This window comes from Pristiophorus japonicus, chromosome 3 (genome assembly GCF_044704955.1).
Source record: "Pristiophorus japonicus isolate sPriJap1 chromosome 3, sPriJap1.hap1, whole genome shotgun sequence".
Classification (NCBI taxonomy): domain Eukaryota; kingdom Metazoa; phylum Chordata; class Chondrichthyes; family Pristiophoridae; genus Pristiophorus; species Pristiophorus japonicus.
In genome coordinates, this window is record NC_091979.1 from 138,528,964 (window position 1) to 138,552,745 (window position 23,782).

At 45.7% G+C, this 23,782-nt stretch overlaps 1 protein-coding gene across 2 annotated transcripts in view; it reads left to right on the forward strand.

Moving 5' to 3' along the window:
• LOC139259905 (collagen alpha-1(III) chain-like) overlaps nt 1-23,782 on the forward strand; it is a 320,705-nt gene that overhangs the window by 183,415 nt on the left and 113,508 nt on the right. For both annotated transcript variants that reach the window (XM_070875835.1, XM_070875836.1), the window contains 7 exons: nt 10,481-10,525; nt 10,614-10,712; nt 10,810-10,917; nt 11,039-11,092; nt 11,194-11,247; nt 12,691-12,744; nt 16,326-16,379. In XM_070875835.1, the coding sequence (XP_070731936.1) occupies nt 10,481-10,525; nt 10,614-10,712; nt 10,810-10,917; nt 11,039-11,092; nt 11,194-11,247; nt 12,691-12,744; nt 16,326-16,379 (468 nt within the window). The remainder of the gene's footprint in view (nt 1-10,480; nt 10,526-10,613; nt 10,713-10,809; nt 10,918-11,038; nt 11,093-11,193; nt 11,248-12,690; nt 12,745-16,325; nt 16,380-23,782) is intronic.

The following is a 23,782-nucleotide window of genomic DNA, read 5'->3' on the forward strand; positions in this document are numbered from 1 at the left end:
ACAGAGTAACAATTGCAGGATAGCTCAGATGAATACGTGGTTTGAGGAGTGGTGCAAAGGGGAGGGATTCAAATTCCTGGGACATTGGAACCGGTTCTGGGGGAGGTGGCACTAGTACAAACCAGGCGGTCTGCACCTGGGCAGGACCGGAACCAATTCCTAGGGGGAGTGTTTGCTAGTGCTGTTGGGGAGGGGTTAAACTAATATGGCAGGGGGATGGGAAGCTATGCAGGGAAGTAGAATGGGGCAGAAGCAAAAGATAGAAAGAAGAAAAGTAAAATTGGAAGGCAGATAAATGCAAGGTATAAATCAAAAAGGGCCACATTACAGCAGAATTCTAAAGGGGCAAAGTGTGTTAAAAAGACAAGCCTGAAGGCACTGTGCCTCAATGCGAGGGGTATTCGTAAAAAGGTGGACGAATTAACTGCACAGGCAGTTATTAACGAATATGATATAATTGGGATCACAGAGACATAGCTCCAGGGTAACCAAGGCTGGGAACTCAACATCCAGGGGTATTCAACAGTCAGGAAGGATAGACAGAAAGGAAAAGGAGGTGGGTAGCGTTGCTGGTGAAAGATAAAATTAACACAACAGTACGGAAGGACATTAGTTTGGATGATGTGGAATGTGTATGGGTAGAGCTGCGGAATACCAAAGGGCAGAAAACGCTAGCGGGAGTTGTGTACCAACCACCAAACAGTAGTAGTGAGGTTGGGGTCAGAATCAAACAAGAAATTAGGGATGCATGCAATCAGGGTACAGCAGTTATCATGGGCGACTTTAATCAACATATAACTTGGGCTAACCAGACTGGTAGCAATATGGTGGAGGAGGTTTCCTGGAGTGTATTAGGGATGTTTTTTCTAGACCAATATGTCGAGGAATCAACTAGAGAGCTGGCCATCCTAGAGTGGGTGATGTGTAATGAGAAAGGACTAATTAGCAATCTTGTTGTGCGAGGCCCCTTGGGGAAGAGTGACCATAATATGGTAGAGTTCTTTATTAAGATGGAGAGTGACACAGTTAATTCAGAGACTAGTGTCCTGAACTTAGGGAAAGGTAGCTTCGATGGTATGAGATGTGAATTGGCTCGAATAGACTGGCGAATGATACTTAAAGGGTTGACGGTGGATCGACAAAGGAAAACATTTAAAGATCACATGGATAAACTTCAACAATCGTACATCTCTATCTGGAGTAAAAATAAAATGGGGAAGGTGGCTCAACCGTGGCGAACAAGGAAACTTAAGGATAGTGTTAAATCAAAGGAAGAGGCATATAAATTGGCCAGATAAAGCAGCAAACCTGAGGATTGGGAGGAATTTAGAATTCAGCAGAGGAGGACAAAGGGCTTAATTAGGAGGGGGAAAATATAGTATGAGCGGAAGCTTTTTGCGAACATAAAAACTGACTGCAAAAGCTTCTATAGATATGTGAAGAGAAAAAGATGAGTGAAGACAAACGTAGGTCCCTTGCAGTCAGAATCGGATGAATTTATAATGGAGAACAAAGAAATGGCAGACGAATTGAACAAATATTTTGGTTCTGTCTTCACGAAGGAAGACATAAATAACCTTCCGGAAATACGAGGGGACCGAGGGTCCAGTGAGAAGGAGGAAATGAAGGAAATCCTTATTAGTCAGGAAATTGTGTTTGGGAAATTGATGGGATTGAAGGCCGATAAATCCCCAGGGCCCGATAGTCTGCATCCCAGAGTACTTAAGGAAGTGGCCCTGGAAATAGTGGATGCATTGGTAATCATTTTCCAACAGTCTATCAACTCTGGATCAGTTCCTATGGACTGGGGGGTAGCTAATGTAACACCATCTTTTAAGAAAGGAGGGAGAGAGAAAACTGAGAATTATAGACTGGTTAGCCTGACATCAGTAGTGGGGAAAATGTTGGAATCAATTATTAAAGATGAAATAGCAGCACATTTGGAAAGCAGTTACAGGATTGATCCAGGTCAGCATGGATTTATGAAAGGGAAATCATGCTTGATAAATCTTCGAGAATTTTTTGAGGATGTAATTAGTAGAGTGGACAGGGGAGAACCAGTGGATGTGGTGTATTTGGACTTTCAAAAGGCTTTTAACAAGGTCCCACACAAGTTTGGTGTGCAAAATTAAGGCACATAGTATTGGGGGTAATGTATTGATGCGAATAGAGAGCTGGTTGGCAGACAGGAGTCAGAGAGTCGGGATAAACGGGTCCTTTTCAGAATGGCAGGCAGTGACTGGAGAGATGCCGCAGGGCTCAGTGTTGTGACCCCAGCTATTTACAATATACATCAATGATTTAGGTGAAGGAATTGAGTGTAATATCTCCAAGTTTGCAGATGGCACAATGCCAGGTGGCAGTGTAAGCAGTGAGGAGGATGCTAAGAGGCTGCCGGGTGATTTGGACAGATTAGCTGAGTGGGCAAATGCATGGCAGATGCAGTATTATGTGGATAAGTGTGAGGTTATCCACTTTGGTAGCAAAAACACGAAGGCAGAATATTATCTGAATGGCGGCAGTTTAGGAAAAGGGGAGATGCAACGTGACCTGGGTGTCATGGTACATCAGTCATTGAAAGTTGGCATGCAGGTACAGGAGGCGGTGAAGGAGGCAAATGGCATGTTGGCCTTCATAGCTAGGAGATTTAAGTATAGGAGCAGGGAGGTCTTACTGCAGTTGTACAGGGCCTTGGTGAGGCCTCATCTGGAATATTGTGTTCAGTTTTGAACTTAATGTTGCTGGTGGCTATTAATCAGCTATCAATAGTTTCAGTCAAGGTTAGCATGTTTATCCAAACAGACTGTCTGCTGCAGAAGCATATGGCAGGATCGGAACTCCATTTTGTTTTATTGCAAAAAGGGTACAAAAACACCGTGTAATGCAACTTGAAAAATACATTTCCACAGGTAACTGAGCAGTACTCCTGCTGAGATAAGTCCCACCCATTGTGCTCCCCTGTATTATCAATAGTCTGTCGCAATGTCAGACCTTAGAAGGGCTGGATAAAGTTGTAAAGATGCAGCACCAATTCACACCTCAGAGATAATAAAAATAACCAGCCATTATCTCTTGCACAGAACTGATCCATAATATGCAAGAAACCAAGTACCCAATCAACCACTATGGAATTAATGGGCCCAAATAACTGGCCAGGAAACTGGACAATCCTAAAACAATGCAAATCCGGTGATAGCACATTATCATACCCTAATCGAGTTATTGCTGACTCGCCCACCAAAAACACTGACAAAGGAGACAGTTGAAAAAAAATGTAAAGACAAGGATGTGGTAATCATTATCTGTTTTCGCTGACTGGGTTTTCGCAGACGAGTTTGGCGTGAGCCTTCTGTGATTCGTTTAAGGCTCTGTTTGATGGTTTGTACTGCCGGCTCTACCTGCCCATTGGAGGATGGTTTAAACGGGGTCGAGGTAACATGTTTGATCCCATTGCGGGTCATAAATTCTTTAAATTTGGCAATAGTGAAACATGGCCCGTTGTCACTGACCAGTATGTCAGACAGGCCATGGGAGACAAACATGGCCCTCAGGCTTTCAATGGTGGCGGTGGCAGTGCTTCCCGACATTATTTCACGTTCAATCCATTTTGAAAAAGCATCCACCACCACCAGAAACATTTTACCGAGAAACGGGCCTGCACAGTCAACATGGATCCTCGACCATGGTCTTGAGGGCCGACCACAAACTTAGTGGTGCCTCTCTGTGCACGTTGCTCAACTGAGCACATACGCTGCATTGCCGTACACAGGATCTAAGTCAGAGTCGATACCGGGTCACCACACGTGGGATCTGGCTATCGCTTTCATCATTATAATACCTGGTGTGTGCTGTGGAAATCCGAGATGAATGTCTCCCTGCCCTTTTTTGTTAACACTACACGGTTACCCCACAACAGGCAGTCTGCCTGAATGGACAGCTCGTCCTTTTGCCATTGGAGCGGCTTGATTGGCTCTTGCATTTCAACGGGGATGCTGGCTCAGCTTCATGCAGTACACAGTTTTTTACTAGGGACAGCAGAGGATCTTGGCTGGTCCAAGTCCTAATCTGGTGGGCCGTGACAAGTGGTATCATTTTCAAATGCTTCCATGACCATCAACAAGTCTGCGGGCTGCGCCACCATCAACAAGTTTGCAGGCTGCGACATTTCCACCCCCGTGGTGGGCAATGGTAGCCGACTGAGAGCATCCGCACAGTTCTCGGTGCCTGACCTGTGGCGGATGGTATAGTTATATGCTGATAGTACGAGTGCCCACCTTTGCATGCGGGCTGAGGCATTAGTATTAGTTGAGTCCCAGGAATGACCGCATCTCCGTGACGTTCTGTGACCTGGACGCACTCCTGATAGCCTCTCTCTTGGCATCTGTGGGCCGAATGCCGTCCACCACGATCTTTCTCCCAAAAACTCCACTTCTGTTGCCATGAAGACGCATTTCGACCTCTTCAGCCGCAGCCCTACACGATTCAGTCGCTGGAGCACCTCCTCCAGGTTTTGTAGGTGCTCAACAGTGTCCCAACCCGTCCTGAAAGACCATCATGTGTGCTACCGACTTGAGTAGGCTCTCCATGTTTCTCTGGAAGATCGCTGCAGCCGACCGAATTCCAAACGGGCATCTGTTGTAGATGAACAGTCCCTTGTGCATGTTGATGCAGGTGAGGCCCTTCGAAGACTCCTCCAGCTCCTACGTCATGTAGGCTGAAGTCAGATCGATCTTGGTAAACGTCTTGCCTCCGGCCAGCGTCGCAAATAGGTCATCTGCCTTAGGTAGCGGGTATTGGTCCTGTAGCGAGAAACGATTAATAGTTACTTTATAATCACCGCAAATCCTGGCCGTGCCATCACTTTTAAGCACTGGAACAATCGGGCTGGTCCACTCGTCGAATTCCACTGGGAAGATGATGCTCTCGCGGTGTAGCCTGTCCAGCTCGATTTCCACTCTCTCCCTCATCATGTGAGGTACCGCTCATGCCTTGTGGTGAATGGGTCATGCCTCTGGGACCAAGTGGATCTGTACCTTCATCCTGGAAAAGTTTCCAATGCCTGGCTCAAAAAGGGAAGGAAATTTGTTAAGAACCTGGGTACATGTGTCCTTATCGACATGTGATAGCGCTCGGATGTCCTCCCAGTTCCAGCGGATTTTGCCCAGCCAGCTCCTTCCAAGCAGTGTGGGGCCATCGCCCGGGACAATCCAGAGCAGCAGTTCGTGCACCGTGCCCTCGTAGTGACCTTGACCATGGTGCTGCCCAGGACAGTGATAAGCTCTTTGGTGTATATTATCAGTTTCGTGTGGATGGGGCTCAGGGCTGGTCTGAATGCCTTGTTGCACCACAGTCTATCAAACATCTTTTTGCTCATGATGGATTGGCTAGCGCCAGTGTCCAGTTCCATGGTAAGCCATTCAATTTTACGTTTAGCATTATAGGTGGACATTTCGTCTCAAATGTGGGCACCCGGTGTACTTCAGCATCTGCCTCCTCTCTCTGAGCCTCGAAATTGCTTTGATCCACCATGGACCGATCTTCCTCTGCCATGTGGTGGCTAGTAGGTTTTGCAGAGCTTGCAGCTTGTTTGCAAGCTCGTTGGATGTGCCCTATTGTTCCACAGCTCTTGCAAATATACCCTTTGAAGTGGCATGAATGGGCTGAATGGAAGCCTCCACAACGCTAACAAGGTGTGAATTGCCTTGCATTCATCCTTTGTTGGGGATTCTGAGTCATCTGGGTCACCTGAGGCCTGCTGTCAGTTGCAGACTCGTGGGTTATGCTCTGTACATTTCTGCTCGCGCAAACAGTTCCAGTTAATTTATGAACATTGCTAGCACTTGTGTGCTGAGAGATTTTTTTGGTGTTATCACTGGTGGACATAAACACCTGTGCTATCGCAATGGCCTTACTGAGGGTCGGTGTCTCTACAGTCAAAAGTTTTCGTAGAATGGTCTCGTGGCCAATGCCCAGTACAAAAAAGTCTCTGAGCATTTGCTCCAGGTAGCCATCAAACTCACATTGTCCTGCAAGTTGCCTTAGCTCAGTGACGTAGCTCGTCACTTCCTGACCTTCAGATCACTGGCACGTGTAGAACCGATACCTCGCCATCAGCACGCTCTCCCTTGGGTTAAGATGCTCTCGAACCAGTGTACACAGCTCCTCATATGACTTATTTGTGGGTTTCACCGGAGCCAGAAGATTCTTCATGAGGCTCTAGGTCGGTGCCCCGCAGACTGTGAGGAGGACCGCTCTCCCTTTTGCAGCGCTTCCTTCTCCGTCCAGCTCGTTGGCTACAAAGTACTGGTCTAGCCGTTTGACACAGGCTTCCCAGTCCTCATCCTCCGAGAACTTCTCCAGGATGCCCACAGTTTGCTGCATCTTTGTGTTGCATTCGTATTCTCCTCGCCAGTTATTGTGTTCCTAACACAGATGAGGCTGCACACAGGGAGGTTAAAGTAACAGTGACCTCAGTCTTTAATAAGACACTCCAGAATGAGGAACAGGTCTTAGAGGCTGGCTTATATACAGTGCTCCCAAGGGATATTGGTCTAGAAAACCATCTCTAATATACTCCAGGAAATCCTCCTCCACTGTATTGCTACCAGTTTGGTTAGCCCAATCTATGTGTTGTGAATTCGTCCACCAGAGGAATAGTTTATTTCTGTTTATCCTATCAAATCATTTAATCATCATAAACACCTCAATTAGATCACACCTTAATCTTCTATACTGCCTAACACTGAAAGCAATACTCCAGATGTGGTCTAGCCAGAGCTTTATACAACTGTAGCAAAAATTCTACCCTTTTGCATTCCAGCCTGATCCCATCCTCGTCGACCGTGACATTTTATGTTTCTATAGCAGGAAGGGGGTACTGAAGTTTCATTATCAGCCATGAACTCATTGAATGGCAGTGCAGGCTAGAAGGGCTGAATGGCCTGCTCCTGCACCTATTTTCTATGTTTCTATGATAAAGGCTAACATTCTATTAGCCTTTTCGATTGTTTTTTTTAACCTGTCCACTAGTTTCTCGCGATTTCTGTATACGGACCCATAAATCTATCTGCTCCCCTCTACCGTTCCGAGCTTCTGATCATTTAGAAAATACTCTGATCTATCTTTCTTCGGTCCAAAGTGGATGACCTCACATTTCCCCAAACTGAACTCCAACTGTCACTTTAGCCCACTCATTTAAGTTGTCGATGTCCCTTTGCAACTTTCTGCTCACATCGACACTACTTACTGAGCCACCTAACTTAGTTTTGCCAACAAACTTAGATATATGGTTCTTTATTCTTTCATTTAATATAGTGAAAAGCTGAGGCCCTTGTACACATCCCTGGGGAATACTGCTCGTCACATCCTGGTAATGGGATTACATATACATTATTCCGGACATGGAATGGGTCTGAAATGGATCCATTGTTAAAAATCATGGCTTGCCTGTCATCGTGGAGCAGGCGGAGGGTGTTGATGAACTTTTGGGGGCATCCGAAACGGAGGAGGACGCTTCATAGACCCTCGCGGTTGACAGTGTCAAAGGCCTTTGTAAGGTTGAAGCAGACCAACCATGTATAAGGGCTGCTCTGCTCCCTGCACTTTTCCTGCAGCTGTCGCGCTGCAAAGATCATGTCCGTTGTGCCCCGTAGGGGACAAAATCTGCACTGTGATTTCAGGAGGAGCTCCTCGGCCACAGGGAGAAGACGGTTGAGGAGTACTCTGTCATTGAGCTACAGTACGCGGATGACGCCTGCGTTTGCGCACATTCAGAGGCTGAACTCCAGGACATAGTAGACGTATTTACTGAAGCGTACAAAAGCATGGGCCATACGCTAAACATCCGTGAGACAAAGATCCTCCACCAGCCTGTCCTTGCCGCAAAGCACTGCCCCCTAGTCATCAAGATCCACTGCATGGCCCTGGACAACGTGGACCATTTCCCATACCTCAACAAAAGCAGACATTGATGAGGAGATTCAACACCGCCTCCAGTGCACTAGTGCAGTCTTCGGCTGCCTGAGGAAAAGAGTGTTCAAAGACCAGGCCCTCAAATCTACCACCAAGCTCATGGTCTACAGGGCTGTAGTAATACCTGCCCTCCTGTATGGCTCAGAGACATGGACCATGTACAGTAGACACCTCAAATCACTGGAGAAATACCACCAATGATACCTCTGCAAGATCCTACAAATCTCCTGGGAGGACAGATGCACCAACATCAGCGTCCTCGACCAGGCCAACATTCCCAGCATTGAAGCACTGACCACACTTGATCAGCTCCGCTGGGCAGGCCACATTGTCCGCATGCCAGTCACGAGACTCCCAAAGCAAGAGCTCTACTCGGAACTCCTTCGTGGCAAACGAGCCAAAGATGGACAGAGGAAATGTTACAAGGACACTCTCAAAGCCTCCCTGATAAAGTGCAACATCCCCACTGACACCTGGGAGTCCCTGGCCCAAGACCGCCCTAAATGGAGGAAGTGCATCGGGAGGGTGCTGAGCACCTCGAGTCTCATCGCCGAGTGCATGCAGAAAACAAACACAGGCAGCGGAAAGAATGTGTAGCAAACCTTTCCGACCCTCCCTTACCCTCAAAGACTGTCTCTCCCACCTGTGGCAGAGACTGTGGTTCTCATATTGGACTGTTTAGCCACCAAAGGACTCATTCTAAAAGTGGAAGCAAGTCTTCCTCAATTCCGAGGGACTGCCTATGATGATGATGATGATATAATGATGACATTATTCCTACAAAAGCAAAATACTGCGGTTGCTGGAAATTTGAAATAAAAATAGAAAATGCTGGAAATACTCAGCAGGTCAGGCAGCATTTGTAGAGAGAGAAACAGAGTTAACATTTCAGGTCAATAACTTTTCGTCAGAAATTCTGAAACATTAACTCTGTTTCTCTCTCCACAGATGCTACCTGACCTGATCATTTTTTTGTCAATTATTCCTATTCTCTGTCTCCTACTTTCTACCCAATTCCCTACCCATGTCCATAGGGCACTCGTGCCAAGTCTACTCAAAAGTACCATTTGATTTTTGTTTTTGTTTAGCTAATTGTCAATCGATCTCAGAAGTTGGTCTCCTATTCCCAGCCTTCTTACTCGATGTGAACTAATTGCTTTTGTGGCATAGTATTAAAAGTCCTCCTGAAATCTTAAAAATATTTTGGGGTAGAAAGTGACCAGTCTTGCTCCCGTTTTTTTGGCGATATTTCGCCTTTTTTGACAGTAATAGGTACTCACCTAAATTGGCCAAATTTGTATGCTGGCGGTTTTGAAATACCATTGAAAAGCGGACCGCCAGCATGCAACACCAAAAAAAAATGCGTCAGCTTAAAATTGGCCGTTCGCCACACCCGTAGTTAGGAGAAACAAAAAAGACCTGAGAAACCCCGCATTGCAGCCCCAGAAACAGCAGTAAGCATGAAGACCTGCAAAAAAAGTAAGTTAAAGTTTTTATTTTTTAATTCTTTTTCAGCGATTTGCTCGATAAGTGTCTTGTGAATGGTTTGTGATTTTTAAAAATTTTTTGGTTTTTGCAATTTTTTTGTGTGTTTTCCCTCCTCCCAGGGCCTGTCTTTTTAGCGGTAATTAGCCTCGGACTAAAGTTGGCAAGGACCGCGGTTTTCACCATGATTCCTCGTGCAACGTTGATTTTTACCGTCGGGCGCATTCTGTTGCCAATTTTACCCCTTTAAAAAAATAGTGGTATTTTTATCGGTATTTCTGGCGGAAAATGCCGGGAAAAAATCCGCTATCTCCAAAAGACCAATTTCTAGCCCAAGATGTTCAGAGTTTCCTTTGTCAAACGTACAATTTTGTTTTATCAGGAGTCCTGGGTCAAATCAAACTTAGCCCCAAAATCAAAATGGGAATCTCTTGCATTAGATGCCTAAAAAGATAGGGCGTTAGTGAGAAAAAATTGTCGCCTCCATGGTTTTTATTTCTGTGCAGGGGGATATAGCTGCTCATTATTCAGCGGAATTTAATAATAAGGATTGGACATTGGAAAAGTCATGAATGGAGTAATCTACTAGTTTGGACAGGGTATTCTTGCAGTGTTTTCTGGGCGACAAGGCAGGATTAAGGAGTGAATTTCCTGGGGTCTTCTCTCATTCTGTCCCCAGAAGTGTGGTGGAAACTCCATTTACAAACGTATACCGTAAACACCCACTGAAGTTATGGTGAAGGTCCAGGAGAAGCCCCGAGGAAATTTCCCTCTCTGGCTTATAGTATATAACGGAGTCAAGAATGAAATGCAGGACTTGCAGGATATACTCTGCTGTCAGAAACACAAGGTAGATCTCTGTGGATGAGGTGAAACAGACTGAAGGGCAGTCAGTTAACTGGTCTGCCTGTCATTTTATGTTCAGCCATTGCTTTTAGTCTTTCCTGAATCATTGAAAGTACATTCAAAAATTGTTTTCATTTTAATAACAGTGACACATTTTGACAATTTTTCTTTATGCTAGGGACCCCGTGGTGAAAATGGTACTCCAGGAGCACCTGGTTCAAAAGTAAGTCCCACGTCAGCTTGGCTTTGAAGAATGAATGCCGGTATTTTTAAGGGACAGCGTTATTAAATGTTCAAACTTTAAAATCTAGGGTGAGGCTGGTCCTATGGGTGAGCATGGTCCCCAAGGTTCTTCAGGACCTGTAGGGCTACGAGGCATTCCTGGTGACAGTGGATTAGAAGGACCTAAGGTAAATAATTTTGCAGTTTTTTAAAGAAAATAAATAAACATAAATACAAAGAGAACTGTTAATTAATGTTTGTTATTGCTTCCTCTTTGAATGCAAGGGTGCGGCTGGGCCCCCAGGTCTGCCAGGTGCATCGGGCCCTTCAGGAATGCCAGGGGCATCAGGTGACAGAGGTAGTCCAGGTGGTCAAGGTCTTAAAGGTGAAAGTGTAAGTATAGTTTTTCCATTTTTCCTGCTAGCTTTTATTAAATGTAATGCGCTTTTTAACATGGAATGTTTTGAATAGATGTTCAGCTTTGCATATAACCAGCATGTCATTTCTCTGACAGGGAGGAGTTGGTCCTATGGGTCCTGATGGTACACCGGGCAAAGATGGCAATACGGTAAGCACACAATATTTTGTCCAGATTTGCTAGTGATTTCATTTTATATATATATATATAATCTACGCTTGACTTTATCACTGTTTTCTGTTCTCACGCAGGGGTCACAAGGTCCAATGGGTCCACCAGGTCAACATGGTGCTTCAGGACTGAGGGTAAGTTTAAATTTTCCCAAATTTTTGATGTTTATGACACAAGAATGATTGTCGTTTAGTGTTAGCAAATAAAATAAAGGTTCAAAAGAATTAACCAGATTTTGCTGAAAAAGTAATGGTATGTTAATGATGCTGATTTCCAGAGCTGGTCTTGGGTAATCGTTACCACTGGACCAAGACCGAGCTCTGTCAAGCCCGTGTGGTGGCTGGTGTGCAACGGCCACCACACGTTAAAAAAAATCCAAACACAGGCATCTTCCACCCTTCAAGCTGTAGTTTGGGATCTGGAATATTAGGTCCTTCATTGAAACAGCTGTGAACTCATTCCTTTTTGGCGTGGAAGCAAATCATCCTCGCTTGGAGGGACTGCCTATGATGATGATGATGATGATAATACACAAATTGCTCAGCAACTTACAGCGAGGACAAGATACCCCGTTAATTGCAAAATGTCACAAGTTGCACCGCTCCTCCATTAGCTTCGCAACCCCATGGATTTCATGAAGTTGCTGCATTTGCACATTAATTGCTCATTAAAGTTGCCATCGAAAGTTAAGTCTAGTAATTAATAGCTTAAGTGCCCTTTTAATAATGTAATAATTGTTAATGACTGCCAATCAATCACTCTTGCTGAGAAATTGAATAATTATAAGTGTGGAGCCTCATTCTTTCAGATTCTGAATTGTTTTAGTAGATTTAAAAAAAGTTAATTTAAACTTTTTTTTCTTTCTTTTACTTTCGGACTCATGTTTCTCCCTCTCCTTAATCCAATCTTTATTTTCCTCTCTTTATTTATCATTCTGTATCTGATTTGACATTGCATCTAATTTATGCTCCTTCTCAGTCCTTCCTCTGGTTCTTTCTCAACCCTTTAAACTCATTGGTTAAGGAGATGCACAGTTTGTCCCATTATTCCCCAAAGTCCCAGATGCCCTGTTGTCCTTGCTATGCTGTTATCAGCTCGCACTTGCAGCAACTTTGTGCATGAACAAGTCTAACAGGCCACACCACGAGATTCCCTGCTCCAGCAGAGTCTGGCCTAATACGGCTGAAATGTTCGGGTCAAATACAATTAACAGAGGAATCTAGGAGGGAGTTAAATTCAACTTCAGCAGCTGTGCAAAGCGGGTTGTAACGGATCGGCCACCCGCTGTACACCTCAATTTTTGGCTTCAGTGGAAAGAAAAATCGGTGGGATATATAATGGGTATCCAAGCCGTTACCACCCAGTCATAAATGTCATTATTGTAAACTAGTCTGTTTGATGTATCCATTGGTCTTCATTAGAGAGACATGTCCATTAATCTTACAGTTGCAAGTGAATTCCTGAATCAAACCCTATTAACGTACATAATGCTGATTTCCACTTCAATGTATATTATTATTGCCAACAATCAATATGTAAACCTTTATATTATTGATTAATTTTCTCATTTCTTTTAGGGCGAGTCTGGTTCTGCTGGTCCTCCTGGCCCTGTTGGTTCTCGTGGCAGTCCTGTAAGTAAGCATTACCTGCAATTTAACAGAATGGGGACGAGATTGCCCACTGCTGGAAACGGGGCGCTCCTACCCTGTTTCTTGTGTTTTTACCGGCATGGTGGATTCGGTGGCCTCTTGAGCGAAATTCCGCTCTTTGGCTTTCTTTTTCGGTGGACCGGAAGTCAGTCATAATGTGGGCAGAAGTGCGGTGGTGAGCACACTAGAGGGGTGGAAGTTGGGGGTGGGCAGGGTGTCAGTCATCAACATAGTGCTGATGACATCATGCTGGTGCCGTGTCACCACGACTCCCTCCTTCACTTAAAGGGGACAGCCTCCACGATTTTTTAAGTTCTGTCCACTGGGCCACAAGGGAAGGATTCGGCCAGGCCAGTGGCTTGGCACCCAAGAGGAGGTGCCAGGCTGCCTGTTGCAACCTGGCTGAAACCAAGGACATAATTGTTGGCCTGACAAAAAAAAACATGGCGGCAGCGGCAGTAGGTGCTCCCCTTTAATGGGAACCGTGCCGCCATTTTGCAAAAACTACAGCCTCACTGCACTGGCAGAAAAAGACAGTTCATGGCATTGTGCGGCGGCAGCAAGATTTTTTCAGCGGAATTTCGTCATTGGGGGCGAATCGGCGGTGCGTGCTCTTATGACATACTTAGGATGGATTGGCTGCAGAGCAAAGGTATGGGAGGGAACGGGTCACCGCCGGGATCCCGCAGGAGTGGAACTTTTTAAATGGCGGCCATTACACGAAAAATCCACAGCCATTGCACTCTGCAGCGTGGCTGCTGATTTCCAGCGGTAACAGGCCTTAAGGGGAGGGGCAATTTCAGCCCCAATGAGTGTTCATGGAACTAAACACAAGGAAAAAGAATTTATGACTGTAAATGTATTTCATCTTGATTGCAATCCTTCCCCAGCTTTAAGTAGCAGGAAAGCTTAGTAACATGTCTAATACAGAAATATCGAGTAATGCTACAAAATAAAAGTTAGTGGTTATTCATCAATGGCAACATAAAATATTTTAATTATTCAAATTATTGGAATTGAAAACAACATCATACAGAGAGAAAACGTGGTTAGTTCAAATTATAATATAATTGAACATTGTTGATTACTGTTTTGTATTTTTTATGTTTGGGTAATAAGATAATTAGTCTTGTGATATTTTGGCACTACAGATAGGAAAAGCAATTGAAGTGACAGAAAGGATAATATCAATCAATGTAACTTAAAAATATAAATGGTAAACCAAAAGCCCTGGACAAAGTGCTGCTACTATATTCATAAAAAGGTGAACCTTCATTTTTAACACTGAGGCAGATTTCCCTCATTTGGGCGTTAAATACTCACCTGGTGCAGTGCATAGAGGAAAATCAGGCAGGGAGGATTGCACACCGGTATGGAGCCTGCCTGATTTTCTGTACATTTAATTTAAATGAATTTAAAATTAAGTAGGCTACATAATAAAAGTGCAATCCTTCCTGTTTGATTCATCTCTGAGCTCCAGAGAAATCTTCTAGAGTTTTTTGAGGATGTAGCTAGTAGAGTGGATAAGGGAGAACCAGTAGATGTGGTGTATTTGGACTTTCAAAAGGCTTTTGACAAGGTCCCACACAAAAGATTAGTGTGCAAAATTAAGGCACATGGTATTAGGGTAATGTATTGACGTGGATAGAGAACTAGTTGGCAGAAAGGGAGCAAAGAGTAGGAATAAACGGGTCCTTTTCAGAATGGCAGGCAGTGTCTAGTGGGATGCCGCAGGGTTCCCAGCTGGGACTCCAGCTATTTACAATGTACATTAATGATTTGGATGAAGGAATTGAATGTAATATCTCCAAGTTTGCAGATGAAACTAAGCTGGGTGGCAGTGTGAGCTGTGAGGAGGATGCCAAGAGGCTGCAGGGTGACTTGGACAGGTTAGGTGAGTGGGCAAATGCATGGAAGATGCAGCATAATGTGGATAAGTGTGAGGTTATCCACTTTGGTGGCAAAAACATGAAGACAGATTATTATCTGAATGATGACAGATTAATAAAAGGGGAGGTGCAACGAGACCTGGCTGTCATGGTACATCAGTCACTGAAGATAGGTATGCAGGAACAGCAGGCAGCAAAGAAAGCAAATGGCATGCTGGCCTTCATAGCGAGAGGATTTGAGTATAGGAGCAGGGAGGTCTTACTGCAGTTGTACAGGGCCTTGGTGAGACCTCACCTGGAATATTGTGTTCAGTTTTGGTCTCCTAATCTGAGGAAGGATGTGCTTGCTAATTAGGGAGTGTGGCGAAAGTTCACTAGACTAATTCCCGGATGGCTGAACTGATATATGAAGAAAGACTGGATCGGCTAGGCTTATACTCACTGGAATTTAGAAGAATGAGAGGGGATCTCATAGAAACATATAAAATTATGACGGGACTGGACAGATTAGATGCAGGAAGAATGTTCCTGATGTTGGGGAAGTCCAGAACCAGGGGTCACAGTCTAAGGATAAAGGGTAAGCCATATAGGACTGAGATGAGGAGAAACCTTTTCACCCAGAGAGTGGTGAACCTGTGGAATTCTCTACCACAGAAAGTTGATGAGTTTAGTTCATTGGAATATATTCAAGAGGGAGTTAGATGTGGCCCTTATGGCTAAGGGGATCAGGCGGGAGAGAAGGCGGGAGTGGGATACTGAATGGTGGTGCAGGCTCAAAGGGCCGAATGGCCTGCTCCTGCACCTATTTTCTATGTTTCTAAGACAAAAATCTGCCCCAGGATGTATCATTTGTAAACAGAGGAATTTCATTTTAGTCAGATATATTGGAGCCGATTGACCCGGGCCTCACTGCTGCTCCTGTGTAGCTGCAGGATACCCCATTATTTCCACTCCAAGGCCAGTTACACGGCCTGGGGGCAGCCCTTAATACAGGTCTGCTCCACAGCAGATTCTAACAAAAGCAATGTGGCCAGGAAAATCATGTTCAGGTCTACAGTTGCTGAAGGGAACTGGGCAGATTGAGACCTTGTGGTTACTGATCTCCTTCGGTAGCCAGAAGATCCTGATGCAATCTCAACATCCTGTGGAGGGGAAAGGGTCTAAAATGAAACTTAATGGCTGACATTTATTATTCGGCTTGCCCAGGCCCTCAGTCAGTGATGCTTTGTCAGCAGACAACAGTGTCATTTTTTCTAAGCACCCAGCAAGCATTCCCAATGGGAAATAAGGCAAGAGCTGGGAATGCCTCATTTACATGATATGGTCAGGCATGTGCTTACTTTAAGAAAGAAAGACTTGGATTTATACAGCACCTTTCACGACCACGAGACGTCTCAAAGCACTTTAAACCCAATTAAGTACTTTTGACGTGTAGTCACTGTTGTACTTTAAGTTAATATATGTATCTTGTTGCAATTAACATGTTGAAATAAAATACATTTTCAACAGATAGGGATGGACAGATTTGGGATTTATAAATAACAATTTAAGCAACATTGTAGCTGGATTGGTAATTATTAATTTAGATTTTGATATGCCATATATCTGGAATATGACTAAAGAAAATTACTTTTCAATTATTTTAATAACACCATGCTAAATTCTTTCTTCCAGGGTAAACGAGGGGAACCTGGTTCCAGTGGTCCTAGTGGATTTCCTGGGCCTCCTGTGAGTATACACTTAGCAAAGGCTCTGTGGAATATTTTTTATCATGGGGTCTGTATGTGGAATATTAATAATTTTTATAATGACTTGCTACCAAGCAGAAAATAGCATTGAAATTACTTTGAGATAAGTTATAATCAGTGGCAAGTGAATTTCAATATAGATAAGTGTGAGGTGGTACATTTTGGTAGGAAGAATAAGGAGGCCACATACTCCTTGCTAAATAAGGGCAGAAATTTGTTTACCTGGATTGGTGCAGTCAGCATGGTAGGTCGTGAGCCTGTTCCCCATTTCATGCTGCTCCTCAGAGAGACTTTCCCTTAATGCAGTCTATTAAGGCAGGCCAGTGCATTTTCCAGCCCTATTAAATGGTTCTGATGACATCATCGATCATCAATTTAAAGGATACTTGGCCACATTGTATTTGAAGGTTCATCTAGGATTGTGCAGGCACTGTATTGGAGCACTTAAGTGTTGATAAGCCTTGGAAACATGACTGCACAGAAGCAGAGGGCTGCACCCAGGTTCTCTGATGACACGCTCCATATGCATAATGTATGCACCTGTGAGTATGCTCACAACTTTGTAGAGCTGTTGTGTTTGGAGTGTCCCCCAGATCGGAGGGCATGATTTAATGGTTAAGATTTAATGTTTATTGTTTACGCCAAAAGAGTTGTAAAGCTGTTGTGACTGGAGTGCATTGTCACCCCCGGCAACCAAATTTTAATTTGATTTTATGTTTTAAAATTTAATTTGTTTTAATTGCTGGGTTTTTAGTGTCCCCCTCCCCTTTTATAGGGGGCACTTGTAAACTAAATGATTTTAATGCCCCCAAAAAAACTCTTTTTTAAAAAAAAAAATCACAAAAAAAAAACCCACATTTTTTTTTAAAAAGGCAGTTAAGTGTTTGGAGTGTCCCCCAGATCGGGGGGCATGATTTAATGTTTAAGATTTAATGTTTATTATTTACTCCAAAAGAGTTGTAGAGCTGTTGTTAGTGTCCCCCTCCCCTTTTATAGAGGGCACTTGTAAAATTTATGGTTTTAATGCCCCCCAAAAAACCCCACAAAAAAAAAAAAAAACATTTAAAGGGGCAGTTAAGTATCTGGAGTGTCCCCCAGATCGGGGGGCACTTGATCTAACGTTTATTTTGTCCCCCCACCAAAAGAGTTGTAGCGCTGTTGTTAGTGTCCCCCTCCCCTTTTATAGGGGGCACTTGTAAAATTTATGGTTTTACTGCCCAAAAAAATCAAAAAAACCCCCACAAAAATCACCAAAAAAAAACCACAAAAAAAGAGCACTTGAAAAGTGTTTGGAGTGTCCCCCAGATTGGGGGGCACTTGATTTAATGTTTGTTTTTGTTTCCAACCAAAAAGAGTTGTAGAGCTGTTGCCCTGGCCAAGATGGGTCATTCAGCCTGACTGCCTGCCTTTCTGCCGCGGCTACGTTCGTGCCAGGGTGAACCTGGAGATGGAGCATGCAATGTCCACCGGTACGCTCGCAGCCTTCCACGAGAGGTGGGCACCGGAGGGACTGGAGTGCATCATCACCCCCAGCAACCAAATTTAAATTTGATTTTATATGTTTAAAAGCTTAATTAGAGTATTTGCCGGGTTTTAGTGTCCCCCCACTTTTAGTCAGAGGGCACTTGTATAATTTGTGCTTTTAATGCCCCCCAAAAACCAAAAAAAAAAGGCACTTGCAAAGTGTTTGGAGTGTCCCCCAGATCAGGGGGCACTTGATTTCATTATTTAATTGTCTTCAACCCAAAAGAGTTGTAGAGCTGTTGCCCTGGCCAAGGTGGGTCGTTCAGCCCGACTGCCTGCCTCTCTTCCGCGGCTACATTCATGCCAGGGTGACCCTGGAGATGGAGCACACGGTGTCCACCGGTACGCTCGCGGCATTCCGCGAGAGGTGGGCACTAGAGGGACTGGAGTGCATCAGCACCCCCAGCAACCAAATTTAAATTTGACCATTTAATGTTGAAAATATTTTATTAATTTGTCGGTTCTATTGCCCCTTTAATAAGGGGCACTTGGTTTAAAGTTCTACTTAAAATAGTTGAAGAGCTGTTGCATTGTGAATGACTTAGCCAGTAATGTGATGTTAACAAGACTCAATAAAACCTCAGTCGGATGAGGTATGCAGTTGTGAACCTAATGGATGAAATGGTAATGTGTAGTGGATTGTTAAACCTTTGTTCATAAACCAACTCGTTCTTAATAGCAATGTTGCTATGAATGCTTTAGCAAAGAACCCATGCAGCAAATATATTACAATATGCTTGTGAAAGGAGTCAGATCATACAGGGATCATGGGCAGAAGAGACCGCCACAGGCAACAAAACGAGCCTGGTTTCAAAGAACAGACAAGGTCACCAGCAGGGATGTTATGAGGAGGATTTGGGTGCAGTGCTGGGAACACTTCAATGATCTCATTAAATCAGGAAAGGTGAGTGCAAAGCCACACTCAACTTCATCCTGCTGTGCCTCTCATCACATCCCCATCATCCCCTACTCTTGCACATCATTACTCACACCAACATACCTTGCATGTCCACCCATCCTCTCTCTATCGACAGTATCACATCCCTCACACACACACCCTCATCCTAATGCAAACATACCAACTAACACACAAGGAAGCTATTTGGCATTGGCACCCCACTGCATCATAGTCACTCTCTAAAGATGTAACCCATCCAATCTTTAAACTCATTCCATCACTCTCACTCAATCTTCTCTTTTTTTCTCTCCTTACAGGAGAAAAGAGAGCCCACCATAAGATGGAGAGAGAGAGAGAACCGTAGGTGGCCCTCCATCATTGGTGACTTTATCAGCAGAGGAGGTCACGCTGGAAATATCAGGAGTTGTAGAGCAGCTGATGGGGGAAGACAGAGAGAGGGGGACATCTCAGCAACCTGGTGACAGAATTACATCTCATACAGCCACATGGCATACAGCAGTCACCCATATGGGGACTGATGTCAGCAGCCAGCGAGCGTTCATCATGTGCATACTAGCATTGTTACCCATTCTCGATATAACATTTCTAAATCATCTCCTTACTCTCCCACAGATCAATCAAGGGATCCTCCCCCACTGTCCAGGAGGGAGAGGAAGATGATTCCACACAGGAGCATCCAGCCTCTGAGGTTGCAGCGCCACCCAGCAGCAGCAATGAGCCTCCGGGGCCTTCTAGAAAGAGGGCATTCCTGGAAGTGCAGCAAAAAGTACAGGAGCCTATAACAGTTTTGCGACCGCGATGTATGCAAATGTGCAGAGATGGAGGAGTCCACCTCCATCTTGACCACGACCATGTCATAGGCGATGGTGACTGTAGGCTCTTCCATGGAAAGAATGGCCACATCTGCCTGGAGTAGCTAATGCACCACTCACATGAGCACATGGTCTCAATGGAGAACAGATGCAGACCCTCATTGGCTTCCTCTCTAGGAGGGATCTCAATGTAGACTTGGGTCCTCATGGTCCCATTGCTGTGCAGCAAAGTTCTCTCCAGCTACTTGCTATCAGGGAAGTGTAGGTGGCCCATTAGAGGGATGACGTTGAGAGGGGATATGGAAAAGGGAGCACCTCTCAAAGCACTTACATTTCTCCCCCATTGCATCCCCCTCAGTCATAGCCCCACATGCCTCCTGGGATTGCAATGGCTGAGTTTGCCCATACACAGTCGCAGGAGGAGCAGACTTTGGTGGGGCCATCACAAGCTCCAAGACCCAGACTCAGCCAAAAGCGTCTATGCAGTTGCAGCAGGGAAAGGAGCAGGCTGTCTGTACTTCTGCAAAAGCCACAGAGGTTGCACCTTGTAGAAGCACGCATAAGTGACAGAGGACACACAAGGTTAAGTACTTGGGTGTTTTAAAAACAATTTGTGTTAAGCTTCCGTTACTCTGATGGCACAGATAAAAGTCTCTGGGGGCAAAATTCCCCAGCGCCCTGACTGGGAACGGAAGTCCCGCCCTGGCCGCGAAATTGTGGTTACCGCTCCTCACAAGGGGCCCAACTTTGGCAATGACTTGCATCAATTTTTTGGGAGTAAGTTTTCTTTTCTGGCGTAAGTTTAAAAAAAAATGCCATTTTCCCTCCAAACAATTTGCTCCAGAGTAAGTCAGTTAGGTGCGATTTTTTTTTTTTTAAGATCAGTTTTTTTTTTCCAAAAGGGGGCGTTCCCAGACACTTACGCCAGTTTTGGCCATTTATGCCACTTTGGCCAGCAAAACTTACTCCGAATCGACTTAGATCAGCGTATGTGGCGAGCTCTGAAAAACCTTGTGAGCAGTGAAAAAAAAGCAGCGCACATTTGGCAGACATTAGGGCAGGGATAGGGGAGGGAAGGGAACTGGAGAGGACCTCAACAACCAAGCACCAAGCATTGCAAGGAAAAGCTCAAACAATTAAAATACTAATAAAAATGAAGTAAATCCTACCGCGATCTTTGAAGTCGGCCCAGGAAGGCAACGGGCCGGCCTGTGCATGAGACCATTCAGCCTGGGAAAGGGGAGGGAAGATGTGCACCGAGAGTCCAGAGCAACTGGAGAAATGCAAGCTGCTGGCCGTGATGTAAGGCGGGTGTGGGTGGCGAGCGAGAGAGAGAGAGAGAAATGCTCGCCGCGATGTCACGGGGGGTGGTGGGGTGGTACCCAGAGAGAGAGAGAGAGAGAGAGAGAGATGCTGGTGTACAAAACACCCTTTCTCCCCGCCCCCTCCCCAAGACACTCTTTCTCTCTCCCCGACCCCGCCAAACTCACCTCCTCCCCCCCGCAACCCCGCAATCAAAACACTCAATCACAACCAATAAATAAAAAATAAATCGGAAGTCCTACCTCAGCCAGGAACTCAGCAGGCTGGCCGGTCGGTGTGGGAGGCCACTCGGCCGGGGATAGGGTGCGGCGAGATCGGGCGTTCCTTCGGCCGGGGATAGGGGCTGCGAGCATCGGGTCCTGCTCACAGCCCACAGGACACACTGGGAGGGCAGGAGCATGCGTGCAGACTCCGCCCCCCCTCCACTTCAGAATGCACGCCACGCTGGGACTCCGGGGACTTGGAAGACCCTTTTTTCCGGCGTCGTTTCCAGCGCGCAAAGTCTCCGCACTTAAGGTAAGTGCGGCGTAAAAAGGGGTTGGGTACAGTTGGGCCCAGTAAGTGGAGTGCAATCTCGGGTACTCCACTTCCTGTTGGGGCAGTATCCGGGGCGCTACTGGGGCATGTTCGTCAGCTCTACACAGCTGCTCCTTGTAGTGCTGACGCATTTCAAAGCCCATCCCCTTTGGTTAAAGGGGAGGGGCTGCTGTGCAATCTGCCAGGCCTCTGATGGCCTCCACTGGGTGACCAGGACGGCATGGTGCCAGGCTGCACGATGGCGGCCTGGACCACACAACAAAGGAAGAGGTCAGACTGACCGGTGAGTAGGCCAAACCAGCAAGATAGCGGCGCAGGGTGCTCCCCACCTTCCATCTAATGTCTATGTCGGCCCAGTTCACGACCCCTGCGGCTGCCACTGACACTGCTCGCGGAAGCCTCGCAGGGTGCTGACCAATGTCCGCTAGGGGTGATGACATCATCGGTGGTTGCGCGGCGGCCCAGAATTCTACCGGCGGGGCCTCCACTAATTCCCGCACAATTTTGCGGGAACAGGTAGTGTCCCCCACCCCCGGGCGAAAACAGGTTTGTGGCCCACGGAGTCGCTAATGGGTGTCACTAAACAGGGCAATTTTGACTCCTTTATTTTCATCACTTTCCGGTCATGGAATTTTGTCTGCAACTTTGGAAGTGGCTTAATGAGTTGGAGTGAATGGCAAGATAGACTATTACCTCCAGCAATGATGGCCAACGTTAAAAGAATGGAATGGTCATTGTAGGGATGTTTTATGGTGCTGCTGTGGGATGGTGGGAACCTGGTGCAGCATGTGGCAGCCATATGAGTGTAATGCCTGAATCTGGCCATGATGAGCCCATCGCTGGCAATGTGCTCGAGTGCTGGTGGGATTTGGCCCACACGTTCTTCAAGTCCCTACTCTTCGTCTTCCAGCTGATGCTCCTCCTCCTCCTCCTCCTCTGAAGAGGCTGTGCCTCATGCAGCACTAATCCTCGCTGCTGCACTATGTTGTGCAGGGTGCAACAGACCATGATGATTCTGGAGACCCTGGCTGGTGTGTCCAGGTCTAGCAAGGCAACTGAATCGCATGTTCAAAATGCTTATTGTCAATTCTATGACACATCTGGTGCAAATGTGGCTTTCATTATATCTTTCCTCAACCGCTATACTTGGCCTCCTCAAGAGTGTCATGAGCCACGTCTTCAGTAGATAGCCAGTGTGTTTGGTAGTGCAAAGAGCTGAGGGAGGGTGCACTGGCGCAGGACGAAATAGTCGTGACAGTTCCCAGGGAATCTGGCGCACACATGCATGAAGATCTCCCTATGGTTGCAGACCAGCTGAACACTGAGGGAGTGGAAGCCATTGCGGTTCATAAAGACTCCTGGGTGATGATGGGGTGACCTGATAGCGACATGTGTGCACTTGATGACTCCCTGAATCCATTAGAAGTCAATTAGAGCTGCAAAGCCGAGCGCCCGCTCGGTAATACTGGATTCATCAGTGGCAAAGTTGATATAATTGGCTGGTTTGTCAGACAGGACATCCGTGACCTGTGTGATGTATCTGTGGATGACCAACTGCGAGATGCCACAAATATTTGCTGTACTTCCCTGGAAGGAACCTGAGGCGAAGAAGTTGAGGGCTCTGGTGTCTTTGACAGTCACTGGTATGGCTTGTTCAAAGGTCCTCTGGGCAGCAGGTCTTGCTCCAGCAAACTGCAAATGTCTGCAACAACCTGATGTGATAGACTGAGCCTCTTTCATCACTGTTGCTCAGCCAAGTTGAGGAAGCTCATCCTCTGTCTCTATACCCAGTGTTGGGGATATCACTTCCTGCGTGGTGCAGTCCTGCGCTGATGTCCTCTGCCCTGTGCAGCATCAGGTCGGAGAGGAGAAGGTTAGTGGTGGTGGTTTTGTTGGTGCTGCTGGTGTTGGAGCTCATCGAGGTCAGATTCTGAGGGCCAAGGTGAGACAGTATAAATGGCACCCATACTGATGCAACAGATGGCAGGTCAAGCAGAGATGAGAGAAGCAATCAATCAATGGTGTGATAGGTTGTACCAAAGAGATGACCTTGGTTCCTGAATTTGCTTCAAAGACTTTCAACCTCTGAAAAGCTGAATCTGTCTGGCAATACACTCAGCAACAGCATCTGCCTTAGGAAGCTAACCAGGTGTCAGGTGGGAGTATTTATTGTGTTTTCCATGCTGTGCACTAATAGAAACATAGAAACATAGAAAATAGGTGCAGGAGTAGGCCATTTGGCCCTTCGAGCCTGCACCACCATTCAAT